At 42.0% G+C, this 26,685-nt stretch overlaps 1 protein-coding gene across 1 annotated transcript; it reads left to right on the plus strand.

The window, feature by feature from the left end:
* Nucleotides 1–106: 106 nt before the first annotated feature.
* LOC124258291 (nascent polypeptide-associated complex subunit alpha, muscle-specific form-like) lies at nt 107–25,696 on the plus strand. The gene is given in 18 exon segments (XM_046692361.1): nt 107–242; nt 2,947–3,045; nt 3,504–3,585; nt 10,514–10,723; nt 10,885–11,278; nt 12,283–12,320; nt 13,960–14,131; nt 14,506–15,301; nt 15,422–15,451; nt 15,502–15,658; nt 15,714–15,908; nt 15,910–16,456; nt 16,458–16,900; nt 18,586–18,759; nt 18,940–19,635; nt 21,732–21,850; nt 22,029–22,114; nt 22,566–25,696. Coding segments are annotated over 17 exon segments (5,625 nt in total). The 5' UTR covers nt 107–242; nt 2,947–2,956; the 3' UTR covers nt 23,963–25,696.
* The last annotated feature ends 989 nt before the right edge of the window (nt 25,697–26,685 follow it).

Here is a 26,685-nt window from a genome sequence, read left to right on the forward strand (position 1 = left end):
ATAAGATGCGTATACATTCGTACACATTTGACATTGCTAACGACATCTGTTTTGTAGGATGTACTATGTTAACACGCGCATGGATATCATCACTTCCGCAGTGTAGTAAGGCTTTGTACGATTCGCGCGGCGGTTTATCCAGAAGACATTGATAACTTAACGCGTTAAATGTTTATTAAAAACATAAGCATCATTTGATTTCATGTCTAAATTACTTCTTACAACAACGCGGAATTAATCTGGTAAGTGAAAAGGTAAGGTATTTAGCAATCTTGGTGTTTTGTTGTGAATAATATTTGTACGCATGGTTCATGTTTTGGTTTAGGTGCTGATTTCAAAGCTGAAGGCAGCTGATATTTTTGTTTCCGCGGGAACAAAGAATCCAAGCCTGCGTTAGTCTGATAGATCTGTAGATTGAATTTAGGATAATTGTTTTATGATTTAAGTTAAATCCCTTCAGAGATCACGATGAAACAATACTGAACAGACATATAAAAACCAAATATTTAAAGTTCCCGCTGAAGAATGACAGCGCACATCGCCTAAGGTTTTTGTTGCTTAGTGGAAATAGGTCATGTGTCACGAAGGCGGTTGATGCCCGCCACTAAAGTATTTGCTAGCATTCTAAAATTATAAAATGAGGCTATAGTATTGCATGTCATTATTTCACAATACGTTCAATTAACTAATATTTTGAATCGAAAGATGTAAATATTTTCTTTACTCCCGCCTTCAAGACGCACAAACCTAGGTAGGGTTACATGTGCACTTACGATCCTAAAGTAATTTTACTATCGGGTGGATTTTGGTTTGTAGTTTCCCACGACAAACATACAATAAAACACAGAGTGTATAAACAAGTAAACTGAAACGACAGGCATAATGTATCCAAAATAATAACCATCTTAGGCAGACATATTTTAGATAGATAACGTCTGTGGTTTGATGAGTTCATGCGCTTGTTTTTTCCATTGTCAGGGCATGGTAGCAACTGAGGTTGTTGTTGTTTTGCTTAATAAATTTGTTGAACTTTGTACACAGAATGCCTGTGAGAGCCACATTTCAACAGATGTGTGTTGATATCCTATGTCTAAAAGTGTGGACCAGTGAAGATCCGGTTTAGAATATGGTCTTCAGCACCCAATGCTTGTCTTAAGAGACGACTATCTGGATCGGATGATCCGTCAAGCTCGCTGACTTGGTTGACACATGTAAATCGATGCTCATGATATTGATCACTGAATATTTTTCTTATTATAGGATATTTATATAGCGCACATATCCAGGTAACTAGTGCATGCTCAAGGCGCTGGTATTGTTTTCCCTCGATCTTTAGATGTCAATCTCAATGGCACATCGTATTATCAATCTCAACTTCCTGGGGAGTATACAACTTTTGCAACCACTAGGCGCACCGAGTTATTGTGGCTTTCTCATCCTAGCGAGGTACCCATTCACAGCTGGGTGGACTAGGACACATAGTCACAGTACTTTGTCCAAGTACACTGCATGTTGCTGTACCCTCAACTAGGTGTTTGCTCATATTCATGTGGCCACCATCTGGTCATAAACCAACGGATTCGTCGGTCCTATTAAGTGCACAGGGTTGTGTACTGTACACTAGGGGTTGTGACAACACTGAAAGAGTCTGCACACAAAGTTGACTCCAAGATTTTTACACCCGGTCACAGATGGGCTCGATCCCGACACCTCAACCTCGCTGGATCACTAGCCTGGCGCCTTAGCCAGCTCGCCCAACGCGCCCCCTATACATATCATTAGGGATCATTATAAGTTTGGAACCAATCTTGAGGGTCCTGCGCCATGATGATGACAAATAAGTGAGCCAATTATGTGTCACCCTACAGAGGATGCAAAGGCATACAATGCAATCAGAGAAACTGTACTGTTACTGGAAAATTACATTTATATAAATATTTAGACATTACCATGAGCAAATGTAAATTTTAATATTCAGTTGAAATATGTAATTTCACTGTCTTGTTATAAATTGTATACCTAATATAGTTGTTTTTAATCTGTTTTATTCATTTTAATCAAAATTTGATTTAACATTGTTTACAATCAATTCAGTGAAATTGTGTCGTTGAGGCATGGAAAACTTAGAGAAACTGCTTCTAAAAAAGCACTTTTGCATCTCTTACTGATATGACAGAATGTTAACGGTACACTACTTTTCAACAGTTCTGTGTTCATGCAACAATTCCTTGGAAAACAAACCATTTGAATATATAGGTGTAATTTGGTTTGGAATTAAGGTATTCTTAAGATTAATTGTATGCAGACTGATGGCCAGTTGGTGCTCAGCACTCAAAAGCAGCAACATTTTTTGCCTTGGCTCACTTCATACAGAAAAAAGACCACTGGTATTCAGATATTTGCTAAGCAAATCTGACGAATGTTATGAAATATTGTGAAAATAGATGACTGATCAGCTCCAAGCTCCGTACGCAAATATAATTGTACTGTTACTAGCTCACTTGTCCCTGCCTGGCACTCTGCATTAATGGGTACAACAAGGACTGGTCGGCTCAGAGTCAGTATAATGTGTCTGAGTGGGGTATTCATGCTTAACTGTGGCATGGTATCTCAGTGAGCTTGCACTATAAAACCAGCTTAAGTCAGGACTAGTACAAGCAGCCACACATACACACGCATGCATGTCGTCATATGAGAGAAATATTCTTAAGTGCGACGTTAAACCACATTTCACCTCACCTCAACTGGAAGTCATATATGCCCTTCTGTTTGCAAGTCTCTACGACAAAGCTACAAAACAAAGGGAAGCCAAGCAAGCATTTAAATGAAGCAGGTTGTTTCAAGTAATTCAAGCATTGATCATAATTCGGCTTACAAAACTGGACCAGTCATACAATAATCTGTTAAAGTATTCCTTGAACTCATTTTGTTTATTACCATTTTCAGGTAGCCTACCATGTTGTATGGAAAAATTGTTGTAATAAAGCGTAATGGTCAGGATGGTGCCCATTTCCCCTTGACTGCATCAGCGTGTCTGTTTGGACGGTAAGAGTTACACATGATTGCACCAGTTGTATTAACATAGAGCATTCCAATTAAATAATGCAGCAATGTACAGGGTTCTTTTTACCTAGTGTATATATGTTGTGTAGTAAACAAGTATAGATTTTAGGGATAAGTACATTGAAATACTATTTTAGACAACTAAAGACGAACTTGGGTGACTTTGATTATAGAAAATGTTTGAATTGTACTATTAACACTTATGTCAGTGTTTAACCTATTGGAAAGTACATACATGCTGTAAAGTGTACTGAACATGCTGAAAAAATAGTTTATGTAGCAGAACTGTGGCTGTAATCAAGGCAATGGTTGTATTTTAAATAGTTACTATAGATATGTAAGTAGCTAGACTTGAAGGTTTGATTCAACACTACTTGTGTATGTCACATTTCATTCCTGGTTTTGGATTATTGAAGATCATTGCATGTTTTGGTTTTTAGGAGCAATGAATGCGACATTCGAATTCAGCTTCCAAACGTGTCCCAAGTCCACTGTCGTGTGGATGTAGATGACACTGCTGCTGTGAGTGTCCTATTATCTTCTTGTTTATGTTAAGGTCATCAACCATCATAAAAAGGATTAAAAAGTCACATATGCTGAACCTGCTATGTAAAGCTACTAAAGGATGTTGGATTGTGATGAAATTGTTGATAGAACTTAGCAGGGCTCGATTTAATGCTTTGTTACTTGCACAGGTACAACCCAATATTACAAAGTGCAGCCTAGTTATTAGTCTAACTTGCACAATGTGCAAGTCAATTTTTGATTGGGTAAACTTCAGAATAGAACATGTCAGTAATTCAACAGCATATTTCTTTCTTTACATATTGTGGGGCGGTGGGGTAGTCTAGTAGTTAAAGCGTTGGCTCGTCGCGCCGAAGACCCGGGTTCGAATCCCCACATGGGTACAATGAGTGAAGCCCATTTCTGGTGTCCCCCGCCGTGATATTGCTGGAATATTGCTAAAAGCAGCGTAAAACCAAACTCAGTCAGTCAGTCTTTATATATTGCAATAAAAACAGTGCAACTAGAATTTGGCTGGTGCAAGTAGGTTAACATCTCTTACATCGAGCCCTGCTTAGATTGGTTATATAGATTGAGTGATATATTTAGAGAGTAACCAACAAGCTTCAAGGGCTGTCTTAAGTCCTGGGAGATTCCACAAGTGTCCTTGTCATGCAAATAAATTATTATTATGTTCAAAACTTTTATTTCTCTGAAGTTTTTATATTTTTCCTTATCCTGACTCATGCTTAATTGCTTGTCTCCTTCCTCTTACGAACTATAGTGGAACACTTGAATCCTCTTTTGAAGCTCCCTTAAAAAAAGCGGACGTAAAATCACTCACCCCACATGTAGCCTCCCTTTGCCCTTTGGCGCCAAAACCCGTCACATGATCAGACATGCTCTTCACTCTCTCCTTCGCCCTAGAGGACGGTTGTGAGAGCGCCTGGGTCCCCTATACTGCATTATATCCTTTTATTTTAGGCTTTCATTATTAAATTAGCTGTATATGGTCTTTAGCAAGGATATACCAGCAATATGGTTTGAATTTGTACCGAATTTTCTGTGTTTTTCACGTTGTTGACATGATGTTTCATCTTTTTTACATTTGATGAAATCTTGCATTCGTTGCAGGTTTCGTTTATCGGCTGCTGATCCGCATTCATTATGTCCTAAACAGAGTCATGTCTAAACAGTGAATAGGTTGATAACCATATATTATTGCCTGCTGAGATTCACCATTCCAGTGTTTTGCTGGTGGCTTTTACAGAGCTGTTGACTGTGGCAGATGGCAGCTCCGGGTCCTGGAAGAGATTGTCATCGTCTCAACTACCCTCGTCGCAGTCTAAGAAGACCAAGTCATCGTCTGCTCTGAAGAAGAAATCGTCTACAGATAAGACTTCATTGAAGTCGTCCCTTGGGAGAAGACGAGGTCCTTCACCGCAGATATCACCCCTTCGGACGAAGCAGACGTATACGCATTCTCTTCCCACAGAGGCTACTCAAGTCATATCTTCCCACGTAACCTCTGTTCTAATACGGCCATATTTCTTGGTTCTCGTAAAATACCCTGGCGGCAAAAAAACAACAACATGAATAATCTCCCTTCTTTCTGTCAAATCAGAACACGTTACATCAACTTAGATCCAATATGGCGGCCGCCATGGAGTTAATTGCTCAATATGCGAAGGATAGATTCGGTATCTCATGTTTAACTGAAAATCAGAAACTAGCAATAGAAAGTGGGGCCACAAATATCCCTTATCTGCCGATGACTTATGATGATGTGACACACAAGACATTTAATGCCTAGCTTGTCCGTTGTCAACGAAGGCAATTGACCCGCCATTGACCCGCCATTACATGACCGAGTTCTGTCTAGATGAAACGTTTGCGCATCGCGCAGGGGAAGAGGTTTTATTTTTATTACCGAGGCTTATCGAATGATCACTTTTGAAACAACGTCGCTGATTGCACAACTAAATCTGATTGCAACCAATCACGAATCCTGAACATTGCACCATGAAAGGGCCGTATTAGAACAGAGGTTACATGGGAAGATATGACTTGAGTAACCTCTGTGGGAAGAGATTGACGTATACGATGAACCACCCATCCTGATTCCTGAAGTAACGGTTAGGAAGAAGACGAGGTCTTCTACAGTGACGTCAGCAGCCATATCAACGCAGTCAGACGTCTTATCAACACAGACTTCAGAGACCTGAGACGACAGGCATTCCTTGGAAGGAGCCTCAGCACTCTCAGATGCGTCGTCATCTTTACAGCAGCAGCAGTTGTCAGCGCAGACCTTCAACCCGGGTATCTTCATGCAGCAGTTTACTCAGTAGATGATGGAACGGAGGTTCGCGCAGGAGAAGGCTGCGGTGAAGACACCATCTACGACGAACCTGCACGAAAGACAAGCAGCCTGCAGATCACATCCGAGTGAAGATGGCAGCCTGCTTGAAGAAGAGAACGTTTGTGAAGGATCACGTACTCGACAGTCATCCATGAATACTTCCCGAGAACCTGTCAACCTGGCCAACGATGAGCCTGCAGTAGAAGAGGAGCATTAGCGAAGGAGAACCAGACGTTCACCGGAGCATCGCAGATCATCCTCGACCTGACTCGGACAATCATCACGGACATGCGCGAACATATTTCACATCCCACGGAAGAGAATCTTCACCTTCACGCAGGCGCAGGAATACGTCTCAAGACTCCAGGGAGGATCTTTATACGGATCGATCACCTTGCGCAGGTCTTCATGAAGATCTTCACGTTCATCTCCACGCAGATCTTCATGCACATATAGGTCGCCACGCAGGTCTCCACACGCATCTCCACGAAGGCATTTGCGAATGTCTCCACGTAGATCTCCACTCAGGGAGCAAGCACAACGGCAACGGCCTTCAGATCAAGATGCATCCAAAATCTGAAGATGATGGTGGAATCATATTCTCCGATACAGAGATCAAGTCTTGGATGGCTAATGGATTGGAGCTTGCATCACCTTCTAAAGAGGATAATGAAGCATTCACGTACATGATGTCAAACGACGAATTTGATACGCTCACCCTTCCAACATAGATCCCGTGTTGAATGTACCAGAGAACCTCAGTACAGCCTTCAGGAAGGCAACGAAGTTCCAGAGTCAAAGTATACCACCGTTCAATGCAAAGAAGTTCTCTCTACACCATATGGAACCCTTCATGAAGGCCCCAGAGATAGACGAGAACTACAATATCATCAACGACTCCCGTACCAGGACTTATAAAGTGGACGATAAGAAGCTAGCACAACTAGACACAACTACCAGGCATACCTTCTTTGGTCTAGCCAGATCAAGAGCCATCAATGAAACCCTCATTGCGAAGTTTAGGAACTCCACCTCGGAAGAAGATCGTATGATCTACTCGGCATTGCTGACCCAGAAGAAAGACCAGCAGTTTATATCGGAGCATCTGGCATCTACATCAGCAGGGTTGACTCTACTGAGAAGACAAGGGCTACTATCTTCCTGTAATTGGAGTGAGAAGTTCACCAAGACTTTGTACAGAGCTCCATGGTCAGCATCAGCTATCTTCGCAGGGGAAATTGAAGATGTGGCCAAAGAAGTTACGAAGGAGTCTAGGGAGGTCGTGATGATCAAGTCCATCGATACACTGGCCAGAGTTATCCGACAGACATCTCAACGGTACTCTGGCAAATCGAAGTTTGCGGGGATACAGAGAGCTATAGAGAAGAAATACGGCACTTTCAGAGGAGGCAAGGATTCTTTTCGTTGCCCAACCGGAGCTCCCAGAGGTAACCCCGGAAGTGGCAGAGGATTCAGAGGTGCCAGGAATGCTAGACGTTGATGGACGGGTTCGGAACGACTGGAGTCTTCCACCCCCAGCCGTTCCCATACAACCTTCGACAGTGGGTGGACGCCTACAAAGCTACTGGGAGAATTGGGGAATTCTTCAGGACAACTACGATATCCCAGATACAGGATACAACTACAAGCAGTTCCAACATTGACAAGCACTCCTCAGACGCACAACTATGCTACCGACCAGAGGGAGGAACTACTCGACTCCACTCGAGAAGAAGGCAGTCGAAGAAATAAAACAGGAACTCATCATGCCGGGTTTTTACTCCCCAATCTTCCTGGTACCAAAGAAAAATTCCAAGGAAAAGTCCCGACTAATCTACAATATGAAGAAATTCAACCAGGATTATCTACGCAGACCCGCAAAGTTCAGGATGATACACCTTCCTCAACTACGACAAGTCGTTAGACTACCTCGCCAGCATAGACCTACAGGATGCGTATCTTCATATCCAAATACACCCGGACTCAAGGAGATAGCTTCGATTCATCTTCAACGAACGTCATTACCAATGGAAGGTGCTACCTTTTGGAATATCGTCGGCCCCCTGGTTGTTTACTCGAGTGACAAAGCCCATCATCACATACCTACATCATCGAGGTCTACGCAGTGCATTTTACCTAGACAACGGGATTCAAGCTCATCAAGATCCCAGTCAACTCAGACTGCAACTAGACTTCACCATCAGGCTACTCACTCAACTAGGATGGCTAGTAAATCTCCTCAAATGGGAACTAGAACCTACACAGGATCTTCAATTCCTAGGAATACGACTCATCACATCAGCAAATCGCATAGTCGTTCCAGAGGAACGTTGGGTCAAGATACAACAGATGATATCTCAAGCACTATTCTCTCCGTTACCACTACAAAGTTGGCAGAGCCTACTTGGTCTCCTCACGTCAGCACAAGACATGACTCTACACTGGTCCAGCATACAAAGGAACGCACAGCTGATAATCCATACGGACAACTCCACAGTGGCGTTCTACATCAACAGACAAGGATCAACAAGGTCAAGGAATCTGCTAGACCTCAGCTATTCAGCATAATAGACAACCTGAACATCGACATAAAAGCATGCCACATTCCCGGAGCCAAAAATGTGATAGCAGACGCCCTATCTCGTCCAACGCAACCATCCCGACAGAGTGGATGTTACATCCAGAGGCATTCAGATGCATCATTCAGACGATAGGATCTCCACTGATAGACCTGTTTGCAACAAAGTTCAACAAACAACGACCAACATTTGTCTCTCCGATTCCAGATCCACAAGCATGGGCAACAGATGCTTTAAGCATATCTTGGGAAGGACTAAACGCTTACGCGTTCCCTCCTCCAGCTCTAATACCGAAGATGTTGCAGAAAATCAAGCAGACGAAGAAGCTGCAACTGATTTTCGTCGTGCCTTACTGGCCAGCGAGAGTGTGGTTTCCCATTCTCATACGAGAACTCAGAAATCCAACCCTGCAACTCCCAGAGTGGCCGAACCTACTAGTTCATCCGCACACCAAGCAAGCACACGGAAATCCAACAGTATTTCAACTACACGCATGGAACGTATCACGACTTGCTTGAAGAAAAGAGGATATTCCGCCAGAGCAGCAAAAGCAGTCACATTAGCTCTACGTAGATCAACCCGCAACTTGTACGACGACAAGTGGCAGAGTTTTGAGAAATATGCATTGAGGAAGGGTTTCACGGCTATGAAAACAACACTTCCTCAAGTGACGGAATACCTTTGTCATCTAAGACAAACAAGGCGGCTGAAAGGGGCAACACTCTCTACATACCTAGCGGCCCTCAGCACAGTTATCACCATGAAGACGGGTGTGAAGTTGACCAAAGTACCAGAGATACTGGCATTACTATGCTCTTTTAGGTTGGAAGACCTGCTTGGGATCTCAACGTGGTCTTGCAGCATCTCACCAGTGACGCTTACGAACCACTAGAAAGGACATCTTATGAGAGGTTAACTCATAGGGACTTCATAGCAAAGAACCAACTGCCTGGTCAACCTGACAGGCAGTCCAATATCCCAGCACTCTCATCAATCCTAGGGCCACGGGATACTCAAGATTTATCCCTATGTCCAGTCAGAGCATTAAAAGTCTACCCACAAAGGTTGAAAATGAGGAGACGAAAATTCAAGCCCCTTTTCATCCCTCTATCTACTGAGACGCCTACAGAGGTCTCACATACAACAATATCAATATGGATGAGAGCCGTCATATTGAGAGCCTACAAAGCAGCAGGACTTCAGCCTCCACAAGCCTCCAATCCTCATGAAGTCAGAGCACTGGCGTCGACACTCACTCTGCATGGGAACTGCTCCATCTCAACAATAATGGAGGGCTGCTTTTGGAAATCGGAGACGGTGTTTGGCAACACGTCTCCGGAATTCACCAGTTTGGGCCTCTTGTTGTGGCACAACAATTGACGGTTCCTCAAAGACGCTGAGATGAATCTCACCCTATTTATCACGTGACTTGTAAAGCCAACACACGGAAGAGTTAGAGCTTTTGAGTCCATGCGTACGTCTAGGACAGGCTAGCATGAGTGACAGACCCTGTAGTTGTAAGGCCTTACTTGTACATGAAGAAGGGTCGCTTCTCCACTTGATGCGAGCATCAAGCTATGGAGTTGCATAAATCTACACATAATGTCAGAAGACGGTTCCAGAGAAATCTGACAAGTTGTGGTTTTTCCCTCCAACCTCCCCTCATGGCACTCTGGATTTCCCTGTAGATCCGGGTGTCGGGCTCATATTCGGAGAGAGTGAAGATCATGTCTGATCATGTGACGGGTTTTGGCGCCAAAGGGCAAAGGGAGGCTACCCGAGGGGTGAGTGATTTTACGTCCGCTTTTTTAAGGGAGCTTCAAAAGGGGATTCAAGTGTTCCATTATTGTTCGCAAGAAGAAGGAGACAAGGAATTAAGCATGAGTCAGGATAAGTATAAAATATCAATTTTTATGAGAAAATTACATTTTCTTAAGTTCTGAAGAGTTAAGATTGCATGATGGTGATCGTGTTGATTGGTAAATATCTTTCACTCTTTTACTTTCAGATATTCTTGACAAACCTAAGTCAGACGAACCCGACCCTTATCAATGGAAAGACGGTATCATCAACGACTCGTGTTAGCCACAAGGACATCTTTACAATAATTGACAGGTCATTCAGATTTGAATTTCCTCCTGGATCCCCCTTTAGAGAAGGACTGTCACCCAAACCCAACAAGAGCCCCATTAACAAGTCGAAGATTCTAAGTCCAAAGGTAAGGTCTAACGTTGAACGTTGATAAGAATAAATGGCTCACAATATGGAGTTCTTGGTCTACTTGCACAAATAGATTTCGAGGTGCAACAACAAAAGTAGCTCATCCTGCCTCGTTCGCTTGCTCAGACACTTGTTTCATAAGATTGATTTGTTTTGCAGTCCAAGCCTCCAATATCACCTGGGAGAAGTGCATCTTCATCCCCTGTAAGAACCCCAGCTAAAGGAGGTTCTCGACCAACCTCCCCTGCAGCAAGAAGGATGTCTCAACCCCTGTCCCCAAGAGCTGACAATGGCAATATTGTTACACCTTTGTCTGTGAAGCCCCAAAAGGCTGTCACACCCAAACCTGCCACGCCAAAGGCGTCTCCCAAAACTCCCAAGGCAGCTACACCCAAGCCAAGCCCACGAAGTAAGACTCCCAGTCCAGCACGATCCCAGTCTAAGACAACCCCTAAGAGTAGTTCTAAAGAAAATGCTGGGGCAAGGAGCAAGAGTCCAGTCATTGCACCATCTACGCCCAAACAGTCATCAAAGTCGTCTCCTAAGGCATCTAGTAAGATATTTGTTTCAGTACTACACACATTATTGTTGGCATTATTGCCCAGGATTAAAGTTAATTTGATCAGTAAATGATTAAATGTTGACGAGTCAAATTTAGTTACATTAGTTTTATGTCTTATGTTTACAACAGAATGTTTGCTTTGAAATAGATCCCTTGATCTTCCTTTCTCTGTATCTTTCAGTGTTTAGTATCTCTCTTAAAGTAACATGTTTAAGGAAACTGATATATTGGAATTGCTCTAAATTTGCTCCATCCTTTGACATGATCAATGAATCCATTATATAGGCCCATATCACAGTCTGTGCCCAAAACAGTCTTCCTCTTTAAACATTAGGCATCATGATAATGGTTTCAACAGATTTTAGTCTAAATAAACACACTGATTTACAGGCTAGTGTCAGCTGATTAAAAGACATCTTGATGAGACTCAGGCTACTTCAGGTGGCTGAAGTCACAGACTGCTTTCATGGTGTTTTAGCCTCAACAGTGAAGCACCTTTTGTTGATGTTCTGGGAGTAAAGTTTATTCCTTGTGCCCCTTCCATATTTATTATAAGAAGGGACTACATTAGGGATGATGGGTTTGTGACCAAGCTTAATCATTTACCAATGTCCACTCACTTTGAATAACACCAACAGTTGATTGGTTTATCCAAGTACAATTATAAGCATTCTGAGAGTCACCTTCAATTTACTCACGGAATGGGTATTCCTAAATGAGTGGACTGAGCTGAAAAAAATAGTCAAGTGTTCCTTTTGAAACCCTTAACATTCAAAGATTTAGTGGATCCCTCAGGTGAAAACCTCAAGCACCCCAGACCCGCTTAGTTTTAGATACTGGGGACCCTTTCAGTTGAAGACAATTTATGCATGAAATAGGAAAATTGTGTCTGTATAAACTGGAAAATAATGACATTGATCATAATCTGTTCCTTAAGCCTAAGTTCTTAATATCATTGATGTTTTTGCTGACAATGTTTGTTCCCTTGTTTTAAGGCTCTGGAAACAAGCGACGACTGAGCGGAGGCAAGAAGGTAAGCACATTCCTGATGGTGTGGAATTGGGTGACAACGTCTCACTTATATCAACCCGTTGCAGTTGATCCAGTGTCACTCAACAATGATGTTGTAGACTGACAGTACAAACATCCTATTTCATGTACATTTGACAGAATTCATGGAGAAGAGACTGTAACTGATAATTTTAGGTTAATTATCCTGAACGTGAATTAAGAAAGAAGTGCAATGTGTGAAAAGTAGAAACCAATCAGGTTTGAACAGTTAATGTCTGATGAGTCTGAGTATGTTTAGTTATGTTGTATTTTTCTATTTTATGTGTCCATAGTTAGGTTTTGTTATCTTTTGATGATGGAATGTGCCACTTGTTAAACAGAAATAAACACTGACCACCTTTAAAGAGAACAGTGTTTGTCCTTGCTTTCTGGCCCTGACATCCACAAGTAACAAGACTCTAATTCAGAAATGGTCATTTGATCAGCAGGAAAATGTTGATGAATTTCAAAGAATATGGCCTTGTTTAATGCTCATCCCCTGACTCTCATGTATTTTCAGATATATGGATTTTGGTATCTTTTTGTTCTTTGTATTCAAGTCTACTGACTGCCTCTTCAGTGAATGAAGGAATAAGAAGTTTTTTTAGAAAAAAAGAAATTCGAAGTTTAAATCTTGCATATCTATGAAGTACCAACATGTCTATTAACTACTTAGCATGTTTCTTTGCATTTGAAAAAAAAAGTAAAAAGTTGAGCTAAGGTGGAAAGTTTCAGTCTGCAATGAGCATCTTATGTGTATTTTTCTACAGTTTTAAGATTTATGACATCAAGGTTATAAAACCTGAAGACAATAGCTTATTGCCAGCATAGCTTGAAACAACATGTCTAGATCACACATGCCTTACAATTGTTCTTGCTAAATGAGTCCAGAGTAATTAAGTGGAAAAGAGATAATCATGGCTAACGAGCCATACTGACAACTCACACTCTGTCAATTAGTCTGAGATACAAGTGACAAGTTGTCTAGCTGTCACATGATCTTATGGGCTGAGAGGATTAGTCTGTACAGATACTCTGTGGGGTTAGTCTCCTTTTCCTTGTGAAGAAAACTGCATTTGATGCTGAAACCAAGGTTTGAATGTTGTTATCTCAAGGGATATTGCAAAGACAGTACTGAACCAGTATAGTGCTGTTAGTTCATATGATTTAGCAGTACTAAACTGTTAGATTTAATACCCAAGCATTGTGATTGGTAAACATTAGAGATAGAGGATAATATTTGACATATACATATTATCGGGTAACTCTCTATTGTCCACAGGCGAATCTATTCCATGGAAAATATTAGCAAAGGCTGCTTAAAACTGCCAGGACCTTGATGTTTTATATTACTATTTACTGAACAGACACTCTGTTCAGAGCATTTTAAAGGTGTGAGTGCGTTTACGTTTCAGTATGTGTAAACTGTATGTATAAAACATGGGCATTTGCTTTGCCAGCACCTCAGCCATTCAAGTACACATAGATGATGCTACATATATGAAAACATCCCTGTGCTGATAGAAATGTCCACTCTTGTACCTAGTATAGTTGAATTGTGGATTTAAGTTAAGATTTTATCGCTTTTTAAATGTATGTATAAATGTACTTCTTGCTTGCAGTCCCTCCCAGCTGGAAGCCCTTACCCAACTCCAGCAGGCAGCAAGTTGAGAACGAGCATCTCGGACCTACGACGCAAATCAGAACCAGTGAAAGAGGCTGAACCTGTTACTCCAGCTAAGTCACCTAAAGGAAAATCTCCTGCTAAAAAGACTCCCTCGTCAAGCAAAAAGGGTGTGTGTCTTGTTACATCCTTGTCATGTCATGACTTTTTGTCAGATATTTTTCCACAGTCGCTAAGTTTATTTGGGTTGCTTACTTTATTGTGGGAGAAATAAAGCCTTCATAACGACAGGGCCAGTTGTCAAAATACAAATATCATTTTAAAACAACCACAATGTCTTAAAACTCAGGTCCAAATTTTAAGGAAATCCACTAAAGAAAGTGTTTGTTGAGTCATTGTTACTTGGAGGAAAACAGCTATTACAAGTAAGCTTTTATTCCACATTCTTTGAAATGTGTGTGTCTGTAATCTATATATCAAATAATGACTCAAAGATTGATTATTTTAATGTTAAGGTATGTAATCAATTCTTTGTTCTTTTCAGGCAAGACTCCAAATAGTGGAGGAAGAAAAAGAAAGTCGACAGATTTTGAACTGCCGAACGCCAAAAGAAAGCGAGTTTCTTTTGGTCCTCAGCTCACACCAGAGCAGTTTGACAAGAGACTCCCCCCAGCTACGCCTATTAGAAAAGGTGCCACACCGATCAAGAAAGGAAACACACCAAGGAGGCTCTCAGAACCCATCCAGCATCAGAGGAGCCCCAAGTCACTGCTGAGAAGATCCTTAGCTGGGCAGTCTATCAAAGAAGAGAGCCCTCAAAAGACACCACGTGGACGCTCCCCAAAGAAATCTCCCAAGGCATCACCTAAGTCTAGCCCATCACGATCAACACCTAAATCTGCTGTGAAGGCTTCACCCAACTCAGCAAGAACTCCATCAAAGTCACCACCAGGTTCACCAAAAACACCAACGAAAGCAGCTCCTTTAATCATAGCTGATACTCCTGTGTCACTGAAGAACACCCCTGCCAAGTCACCCTCAAAGTTTTCACGCAAATCCAGATCACCCACAAGGAAAACACCAAGCAAGAGCCCCAAGAAGTCTCCAGCCAAGACAGCAACACCAGCTAGGTCTCCAGCCAGGACATCATCACCAGCGAAGTCTCCAGCTAAGGCAGAGACACCAGTCAAGTCTCCTGCTAGGGCGGCAACACCAGCCAAGTCACCAGCTAGGGCAGAGACACCAGCCAAGTCTCCAGCTAGGGCAGCGACACCAGCTAGGTCACCGACACCAGCCAAGTCTGCTGCTAGGGCGGCAACACCAGCCAAGTCACCAGCTAGGTCACCGACACCAGCCAAGTCTCCTGCCAGGGCGGCAACACCTGCCAAGTCTCCTGCTAGGTCACTGACACCAGCCAAGTCACCAGCTAGGACACCGACACCAGCCAAATCACCAGCTAGGACACCGACACCAGCCAAGTCTCCAGCTAGGTCACCGACACCAGCCAAGTCACCAGCTAGGGCACCGTTCCACCAGCTAGGGCACCGACACCAGCCAAGTCTCCAGCTAGGGCACCGACACCAGCCAAGTCTCCAGCTAGGGCACCGACACCAGCCAAGTCTCCAGCTAGGGCACCGACACCAGCCAAGTCTCCTGCTAGGACACCGACACCAGCCAAGTCACCAGCCAAGTCACCAGTTAGGGGCACCGACACCAGCCAAGTCTCTAGCAAGGGCACCGACACCAGCCAAGTCTCCAGCTAGGGCACCGACACCAGCCAAGTCTCCAGCTAGGGCACCGACACCAGCCAAGTCTCCAGCTAGGTCACCGACACCAGCCAAGTCTCTAGCTAGGTCACTGACACCAGCCAAGTCTCCAGCTAGGTCACCGACACCAGCCAAGTCTCCAGCTAGGTCACCGACACCAGCCAAGTCTCCAGCTAGGTCACCGACACCAGCCAAGTCTCCAGCTAGGGCAGCAACACCTAAGGCAGACTCCAGCCAAGTCGCCTGCAAAATCACCCAAGTTGACACCAGCCAAGACACCTCCAAAATTAGCTGTCATAGAACCAGCAGCAGCTTCTTCTGAAGCTAAATCCCCTAGGAGAACTCCAGCCAAGTCCCCCAAGAGGACACCAGCCAAATCACCCAAGAAGACACCAGCTAAATCACCCAAGAGGACACCAGCTAAATCACCCAAGAGGACACCAGCTAAATCACCAGTAGTGATTCCACCTACACCTGAATCAGCTGCTAAATCACCAGGAAGGATACCAAAAGTCAACACCCCTAAATCAGGAGGGAAGGTAAAAAAAGTTACAAAAGGAAGGCAATTTGTGCCAGTAAATCTGACTGGTATTAAGGAACTGATGAAGACTCCTAAGAAAAAGGCTGATGATGTAGGTCTCTCTGCAATTGCCAGGCTAGTAAAGACTCCCAAAACAAGAAAGAGTGGTAATCTGAACGTATCTGGACTGGAAGATTTGTTCAAATCTCCTAGCCCAGCTGAAGGGTAAGACACCAAAATCTACTCCCCGATCTTTGAAGAAGTCTCCAGTTGCTTCACCCAAATCGAGGAGAAATACCCCTAAGTCTGCCAAGAAAGCTGTTACTCCAGCCAGAGAGTCGAAAACACCAAGCACATTGAGTGTGAAGAAGACAAAGCTACTACAGAGCCCTGCTGGAAAGATTGTCTCACCACCATCAGATATGAATAAGGTGGTAGCACTTAGAGCAATCCATGGAAAGGCAGCAACACCTAAGCTTAAGCTGCTTATGAAGAAAACCCCAGGACGCAAAACACCAGCTAAATCAAAGACTCCTAAGAAACTTTGGGCTGATGTTGTGAAAGTAGGCATTGCTGCTGTGGGTGTTGCTAGCAAGAAAGCTGGGCCTAAGGCTAACCCTGTAAAGATTGTCTCTAAGAAGGTAACAAAACAGGTAAGATGTACACTGGTCCTGTGGCCCCTGACTAGTAAAAATTCATCAGGACCATTAAAGTTTGCAGTGGTCCAGGTGGCCAGTGAATTGTTTCCTCATCTAAATAATTAAAATTGTCTTTAAATTAAATATTGAGATTGTATATTTTAGCGAGGATTCAAATAAAGTAATACTCGCAAGTTGAAGAGATTACTCAGGGTCACTGCAAAAAGTCAATAGTAAATTTAAAGATACAGTGCACTCTGTCTAATTCGGACCAGTTTGGGACCGACTAAAAAAGTCCGAATTATACAGTAGTCTGAAGTACACAGATTTTAATGGAGTTATCTCCTTTCAAAATGAGACATAATTCTAGGAACCTACCTGACTTATGATTCATATATTAAATCTATCACATTTCACAATGTCTGAAAACACTTATTAAATTTCAATTTATCATATATTATCAGCAGAATTAAAATTATAAACTATGTTTCGCAATGTTATTGAAAACAACGATTCTCGGACACCTGCTTCGGCAGCGGGTCCACAATAACATTGTCAAAGAGCAAAGTAACGATGTTTCGAGGAATTCATTAAATAAATTGAATAAACTAATGAAAAAATCAACAACAACATTCATAAAAGTTGTCAAACGTACATACTATTTCCATCTTTTTGTGCGATCATGTAATGTAAATCAAGTCACTAGCAAGTGACACATCTCGGCTCTCGCTCGCCGCCTCAATCTTCACGCTCGGACACGATGTTTAATGCGAAAATATATACATGAAGCATTTTTGTCACAGGTCATAGCCTATCACGATAAGTTCCATAATTTACGTATAGGTAGCGATTTCTTACTTAATATGTTCAGAATAGCATTATTTTACCCAAAACTTTTGTCTAAATCTAAAAGTTTTTGTTTACGAGGACGGTATCCATTGCCGTAATATGTTTGGCTGCCTTAGGTCACGTGTCTGATTTTGACCAATCACGACCCTTATAGCAGACTGTGGCGAAAAAGCGTCATTAGAAACCAATCTTTATCCAATAAAATCGCTTCTTTCATAGTGACATTGACACTGAGTTGACATGATCGGCTCAATTATAGTTTACAATTGGTGTTAGTCGCATCAAAGGTAAATAAGCGTTCACCGCTTGACCACGTGGTCTTGGCCAAGCGGACTTCCTGTTAAGTAAATAAGACAAAATACACAAACCAATCAACGGAATGTTTATTCGAGGTTTATTGACCAAGCGGACTTCCTGCTCAGTCCGAATTATATAGCAATGTTTTTACATGTAACTACCTTATCGGGCCGACACTTTGGTCCGAAGTCCGAAATAATAAGAGTCCGAGATACAGAACTGTTTTATTATGACAACAAAGAAGGATTACGTCGGAACCGTGAGTTCAGTCCTGTTTATACAGCAATCCAAGAAAGACAGAGTCCGAGTTTGACAGAGTGCACTGTATTAAGTTCAAGTGAATATAATAGTATTGGTTGTTAAGTAAATCTACAAATGTTATAATGGACCAGTGAAGTGCAGACAGGACCACTAATTATTGTCCACTCACTGATCCTGTGGTCTAGTTGGAAATTTTGAAATGTTGTGTTTAAGATGTAGACAACAACAGATTTATTTTTATAAGTGATTTGAAATAATGATCCTAACATGACACTCTATTGTTTTCTTCATAGGTGCTGCTAAAATCTGCCAAGAAGACCCCAAAGACTCCCCGAGCCCTTGCTCGTGCCACTGCTCCCTCCACTGGACATGCAGATTCCCCTGCTACTCTGGTTGTGGGCAGAAAGATCAGCAAGAGGGTCAAGACCCCAGGACCTGTGCCAAGAAAGGGCCGTAAAGTTAGCAAGGTGAGCTGTAGTTATATGACATATTTGTTTCATTTTCTCTCATGTAATGTTTGTGATCTGATAGATTTGAAAGTAAAAACTCAGATCATGGTGATCATGAATATTAAAACAATGATTATAAACATGTTTATGGTAGCTATTTCAGTCACGTAATTGCAATGACATTCACTTCTATTTTAGGCCGCTCGGAAATCTGCAGGAAATACAAGCTTTACTGGTATTTCTGAGCTGTTCAATTCTCCAACCAAGACCGGGAGGACTCCAGGAAGGGAAAGTCTAAAGTCATCAGCAAAAAAGACCCCTGTTTCTGCTAAGGGAACACCCCATGCTTTATATGAAGATCTCCCTGACACTCCCATAGGCCCTGGTGAGATGATTGTCTCACCCCTCACAAACCGACGCAGCAGCGGAGGAAAGAGTCCAAACAATCTGAAGGGTGTTAAACAGGTCATGAGAACACCCAAGAACAAGAAGAGGACTGCTGTAAGTCCAACAGGTGTGAAAAGGTTGATGAAGACACCTAGAGGGAAGAACACAAATGCAAGTAATGCCAGCCCAGTAGGGGTGAAACGTCTTATGTCCACACCCAAGGTCAAGGCCACACCTGCCAGTCCATCTGGTGTTGCTGAGCTCTTCAAGTCACCAGCAAAGTCTCCTGTTGTGAAGTCCACAAAGAAAGCAGCAACTCCGGCCAAGGCTGCAACCCCAGCAAAGGCTGCAACTCCAGCAAAGGCTGCGACTCCTGCAAAGGCTGCGGCGACTCCTGCAAAGGCTGCGGCGACTCCTGCAAAGGCTGCAACACCAATTGCCTCTCCACCAGCACCAAGAGGTAGAAGAGGTGCTGCTTCTGCCAATACCAAGACAACCCCTGCTAAGGTAAGTAGCGTAAGGTGTTCTGGAAAGGTATTACGATTTTATTAGAATATTATCTTAGCGAAAGTTTCAGAAAAGTAACATGGATGCAACTTAATCATTGTTACCAGAAACCAACTGAAATTCTGTGAGACCTTGGAATACCTTATGGATTTGTACCAGTTTGGGGGCAGTGGGGTAGTCTTCTGGTTTAACCATTAGTTCATCATGCGGAAGACCCGGATTCGATTCCCGACCTGGGTACAATTTGTGAAGCCCATTTCTGGTACCCCGCCATGATATTACTGGAATATTTCTAAAAGTAGCGCTAAACTAAACTCACTCACTTGTACCAGTTTGGATCCTTTTGGAAATGTAAACACCCTTGGTCTAGCTCAAATCCCTAATTACCTGTCAGCAAGACTGACTGCAAAGGCATTCAGCTCTTTTGTTTTGGACACTTAGTAATCTGATTTAAAGATTGTAAATTTTTTATTTTTTTCACTCATTACTGACGTATTAAATGTGAATATTAGCAGAACATAACTCCAGATTCTAAGACAGGTGAACAGTTAGTATTTTGTCAAGTCACCATGGGCAGCACTGCAGGCTTCAGTGCGGTGGGGCATACTACTGATCAAAGAAGTTAAAAAGTCGTGGTCCATGCTGTCCCAATATCGGACCACCTCTTCTTTCATTTCAGCAATATTTGTCAGATTTTTCTTATTGACACTTTCCTTCATAAGTCCCCAAACATTTTCTATTGGATTTAGGTCAGGGCTATAGCTTGGCCAATCTAATAATGTCATATTTTGGGTCCGAAACCAGGCCTGTGAATGCTTTGAACGATGTTTTGGATCGTTGTCCTGCTGGAAAATCCAAACATTTCCATAGAACACGTGAGGAGATGGAAGTAAATGTCCCTCGAGAATATCTGTGTACCGCTCACTGTTCATATTCCCTTCAAGTACACAGAGGGGCGTTGCCCCTAACACAGATATGCAGGGCTCCAGATAAGGGCCGTATCGGCGTATGTACGGATAAAAAATATGCACGATACGGTAGGAAATAATTTAGAAACAGTAGCAGATACGCACCACAGCAGTGGTGTATGGTCTTAGAATCATTAACAGACGTATTTATCTGAAAAAAGTATTGTTTTATTGTTTTTTACCTGTTTACACAAGAGTAGCAATGTTGTGGTGCATATATGAAACGAAACACAAGATCACATACTCCATTAAATTCAATTCAGTACTCTAAAAGTTTTTCCAGTACTCCTATATTTAAAAAATAAGGAGTACGTACTCCTGATGTTGAAAAATTATCTGGAGCCCTGGATATGCCACCCCACACGTTAAATTTCGGATTGCACTTTGGGCGCTGATACAAAGGTTTTTCAGTTTGTTTGGTCCAGAATTTCAGTGTATTAGGAAACAGCCACACAGAACTTTCATCTGAGAAGATCACATTGTCCTAGTTAACATTTCTTATGCTGTAAGCACCAGTTCAACCTTCGCTCCTTTTGTTCAGGTTTCATGATCGGTGATGGAATTCCTCGACTTTTCTGCCAACCCATTGCATGCAGCTCAGTTTAAATTGTCTCCTTACAGACAGCCACAGCTCCTCTATCAATCATGTCCAGCCTTTAGTTTTCTAAACTCCTTCGTTTGGTTTTAGAAACAAGAATACCAAGCCGCCTCCTGTCACCGACAGTCAATTTTCTGGGCCTACTTACGCCTCCCTGGTGCTCAATGCCATATCCATTTGCAATATTTTTCAAAACACGATAAACAGTGGACAAAGGGATGCCTGTTCTACTTGAAATCACTTTAGCTGATCTGATGTCCTTGTTATAATACTCTAAAATCAACTTCCTCTTTTCTAAATCATCCATACTGAGGATCACTGAAAATGTCGCTAGCAAGAAAACAAAGGGGGATAACTCTTCACAAACTAAAGAAAAAGGATTAACAGAGTTGTCTCTCTTGAATGAAACCTGCACTTGATAGCTGGTCAAGGTTGTTTATACTAGAAATCCAATTTAACATATTCCTAAAATTCTCAATAATTTCTGGTCATACCATAGTCAGTTTGTTTCACTGTTGTGTACATTACAGGCGAAACGAGGTGGCAGAAACAGGACAGCTCTGAAGTCGCCTAAGGTCAGCCCAGCAAAAGCAAAGAAAGCAGCTGCAGTAAAGAGTGCATCGCCAGCCAAGTCCCCATTACCTGCCAGGTGTGTACTAATGTTTATGTGGCAACAATACGTTTGTTTTGTCTAATTATGAAGAGATTTCATAAATTTCTAACACGAATATACCTGTATTTTGTGTAAGTTCTGTGGCAGTGGTATTTTATGTTTCCTGCAATAGAATGTCTGCTATAGTCCCTAATTTTTTGTGACTTTGTTCCAGGCGCAGGGGAAGAAAGCGTCCTGCAACTCCTGTCAAGACAGTGAACAAGAAAACCAAGGTTGAATCCGAACCAGTTGAGAAGGAATGTGAGTACAAGGATTTGCTTTCTTTCTCATTTGTCATGTGTAGTGTAGTATACCGATCAGTAATGTTGTCTTTTACCATCTTTTGGATTTACGTCTAAGGATTGAGAAGTTTTCGTTTTCATTCTCTAAGTCATTGTGGTGCATCACAAATTGGGCAAGCCAAGGTCTTTGCTTTACTTCAAGATTTAAATTATTGATGACTAAATGGGTTTGTTTTGTATTTTTCACTCGGTGGCTTATTCCACTTTTCTGAGTTTATTAGTTGGTGGATTTGTAGACCAGTTAATTAAGAAAAAGACACCTCAACATATATGTACCAAGCAAAATATTATTATTATTATTATTATTATTATATAAAAAGTATTAATTATGGCTATGCAAAACATGCAGCAGGTCAAATGTTCTATGAAACTGGTTTTACTTGATATAAGATGTTCCCATTTTATTTTAGCCTCACCAGTGAAAGTAGCACCCCCTGTGAAGAAAGGAAAAGCAGTTCAGTCTCCAAAGAAAGCTGTTTCCCCAGCAAAACCAGCGGCAAGATCAAGAAGAGGAGCTCCAGTTCCAGCATCAGAACCTGCAACAAAACCTGCTCAAGTAAGAGGCACCAAGAGAAAGGCAGAGGATGTCAAGCCTCCCACCCCAAAGAAAGCAAAGACAGTTGTTGAGCCTACCACACCTGCAAAGAGCCCCAAGCCAGCTGGAAGAAAGACAAAAGCAACTAAAGCTGCCTTGCCGATTAAGTCTCCATCACCAGTTAAGGCTCGCAGTAAAAGAGGTCAGCCTGTGGCCAGTCCAGCCAAAACACCTGTCAAACGAGGTACTCGAGGTAAACCTGTGAAGGCTAGTCCGGTCAAGGCAAAGACTCCACCAGCGAAGGTAGCCAAGGGCAAGGCAAAGGAACCAGAGCCTGTGGTCACAGAACCAGTAGCAAGTCCTGTGAAGGCTACCAGAGGAGGAAGAAAGGGGAAAGCTGTTGCTAAATCACCAGCTAAAAAATCACCAGCTAAGAAGATTACAAGAGGTAAGGCAGCTGTTGCTAGCCCAGCAAAGAGCCCTGCCCCAACTAAGAGAGGAGGCCGATCAAAACCAGCTGCTTCTCCAGTAAAAATAGTCAGTAAGGCTCCGGAACCTGCTCCGGAACCAGTCAAGGCAAAAAGTCCAGCTCCTGCCAAGAGAGGCACAAGGGGTAAACCAGTTGCCAGTCCAGCCAAGACTCCTGCCAAAGCAGGCAGCAAGAGGTCTGCTAGAGGTGTTGTCCCATCTGCCCCGTCTCCTGCTAAGAAAAGGTCAGCCTCTCCTGTCAAGCCAGTTCCTGCTAAGAAAACAGCTGTAGCTAAGAAAGGTGCCCCAGTGGCAGCTGAAACACCAGCAGAATCTCCAGCTGTGGCTGTTTCCAAAAGAGGAACAAGAGGGAAGCCAGCTCCCAAGACCCCTAAAAAGCTTCCTTCTAAGAAGTCAGTTTTGATTGTAGTGACACCCCTTTCTGCATCAAAGGGAAGGCGTGGAAAAGTAGTTGACTCGGCTGCAAGTACAGCAAAGGGGAAGGGCAAGGCTAAGAAGACAGCAACACCAACAAAAGCTGTAACACCTGCCAAGACTAGAGGAGAGAAAAAAGCGGCAGTAGAAAAACCCAAGACTCCTAAGCCGACACGAGGTAAGAAGGCTGCCCCTAGCCCGAAAGAGGCAGCTCCAAGTCCTAAGAAGGGGAAGAAGGCAGCCCCAAGTCCTAAGAAGGGGAAGAAGGCAGCCCCGAGTCCTAAGAAGGTTCTGAAAAAGGCACCAAAGGCAAAGGTGACTCCCAAGAAAGCCACACCTGCAAAGAGAACTACGCGAAGTAGAAAATAATTTCATGTAGCTGTAACTCGTTCTGTAGTTCAACTGTACATTTGTAATATTTTTAAATTGTGTTAGAGACTTGAATTTGTAACCTCAATAGTTACCTCAGATGCCTTTGAAAAGACAAGTGTTAAATAATGTGTTCATATGTCTCTAAAATAGTTTTTATTTTTATGTCCACTATGTTAAATAGTCAGTTTATTTTATGCCAAGTTTTGCTTGGTGGTGTCAACGTGTTATTTGTTGTCGTGTTAACTTTTAGTGACTGTTAAGTGTCCCATTTGTAACATACTCATTCATTGCTCTTTGGGCAGCTGCAACAAAGATATATATCATGTTATGCTTAATGTCATCTTGTTTTATTGTCATCACTTCCTCATTATTGCTATGCATACAGATGCAAAAAAAGCATTGTTTAAAAAGCTTTTATTATCGTGCTCATTGTAAATAGCCACTCTTCCCATGGACAGATAAGTTATGAATGCTGCTGTTTTGACAGACAATATTTATTAATAGTATACGAAATAAAAACCATATCAATGCTTTTGTTTCAAACCTTGCATGATGATTTTCCCTCCCAAAATTAAGGCGAAAGTTAAGAGGGTTTTAATGAAATTTTCTGATTGACTGATGTTATTTCCTGGCCTTCATGCATCAAATTATGTAAATAATTTGCCGTTTCAATAACATTTAAGTGAGGGATCTCTGTTGTAATTGCAATATCCTCAGAACTTAAAGGAATTAACAGTAATCAATAAAGTGGTACATGGCTATGTCTCAAGTATTTGTATAACAGTATTGTTGTTTGTGTTTTCCATGATTACACAATGCCATGAACTTATGCCATTATGTGTTTTTCATGTGAAGTAACTGTTGGACCTATTTATTCAGCTTAGTAATGTGTTGGGTTACCCAAACATTTTATATACCTTTTGCAAAAGGGGACAAAATGGGTGATAAAATATTTGGGATTTGGCTGAATCTTAAAAAGTGCTCTTCCATTTTTGATATTTTTTGTGTAATATATTTCACAGAAATACTTGAATATACATTTTATGATTCCATGCATTGTCCTAAAATGACCAAAGTTTGGGTTTGTTTTTTCTCTCTCAATTTTTGTGTGTGTTTCGGAATTTGCTCTTTTCGGGTCAGCTGAAACAGATGCATCTACCATTCACCAGTGTGTTTCGGTCACTTCAGGTTCATATTATTACCTCATGTACATCAAATCAACTGGCCCTTTTAAAGTAAAAATTTTAAACAAATTATCTTATGGACATTTGCATTGCACATTTCTTATCTCCATTTTAGATATATTCATGTAGATTTCATTCATGACCAGTCACTAAACCCTCTACTCAGGGTTGAAGTTGATGTCAGTTTCATTGTACATATCCATCAATCTTCATGTGTTCTTACTGATCATCTGTCCTCATCATTGTCTACTTAACCTGATTTCTATTTAAAGGTGGAAGGCATTTCAAAATTCATATTTATTTTAATTTCAAGGTGAGAGCTATTACCATGTCCTCAAGGTACTTCCATCTGGTTTGTTTTGAAACTCATTTTGGCTGGTCACCTCAAACTGTAGATATAACTATATTTCAGACTAGAACAGTTTTATCACACTTCCAATTGTAAAACAAATTGAGGGCAGTGGACAAACTGCTCATTATTTACTACAACTAGTGTAACCTGTATTTCAATATAAGGTCTTACAATAAAAGATAATTGCAAACTCAATCATTGTTTTGTTTTTGAGTTCATGCACTGTTCAGTATTTACTTTTACTGAGTTCAAGTGTTATGCAACAAAAATGACTTCTTAACCTCTTGAAATGAGGCATTCAAGAAGGGCCAGGTGAATGACTGAAGGGAAGGGAATATCTTGAAATAATGACCAAGATGCTGCAACAATTGCAACAAAATGTCTGCACAACTGGATCCCCAGGTGCAGAGATCTCTTCAGGCCACTCTCGCAGATATGCACCTGCTGTTGGGCTTAACAGGCTGTATGATTTGTCAGTGAGAAGTCTCAGGTAACATTTAAAACTGCTGAAACATTACCATGAATACACAATGTAACAAGAAAACAGTATCAATATCCCCTACCACAGTGTTCTGTTCCTTTTTGACAACTATTCATCTTTCCTACAAAGCGGGGGCGGTGGGGTAGTCTAGTGGTTAAAGCGTTGGCTTGTCACGCTGAAGACCCGGGTTCGAATCCCCACCTGGGTACAATGAGTGAAGCCCATTTCTGGTGTTCCCTGCCGTGATATTGCTAAAAGCGGCGTAAAATTAAACTCACTCAGTCAGTCCTACAAAGCGACACATAAGCTGTTAAATGAGAAAATCTGTTCCCATTGGGGATAACGTGCACTAAGTCAAGAAATTCATGACAATGCCATAACTCTGTAAATAATCGTAACACGGTTTGTTTTTAAACTCACTAAGTAGTCCTAGGCCAAATGTTAGAAAAGTCCCTATCTTTTAGGATCTCTCAGCAGCAGTAAAAGCGTTATCCAGTAATTGGTATGACAACTCCCATCCTCCAGAGATTCTTGTCAATGTGAAACTAGACACAGAATGTATCAGGTTGCTGAAAACAAACAAGGTTTACCCGGCTGTTGAAACATTGTCCACATGTTCATAGACCAACTGCATGAGTATTAACCGCATGGTTTAATGGACGGTGACAAGCACTGGTGTTTAACATGATCAGGATATGCAGTA

Source organism: Haliotis rubra, unplaced genomic scaffold, assembly GCF_003918875.1.
Source record: "Haliotis rubra isolate DU_JTF1 unplaced genomic scaffold, ASM391887v1 Scf69, whole genome shotgun sequence".
NCBI classification, from domain to species: domain Eukaryota; kingdom Metazoa; phylum Mollusca; class Gastropoda; order Lepetellida; family Haliotidae; genus Haliotis; species Haliotis rubra.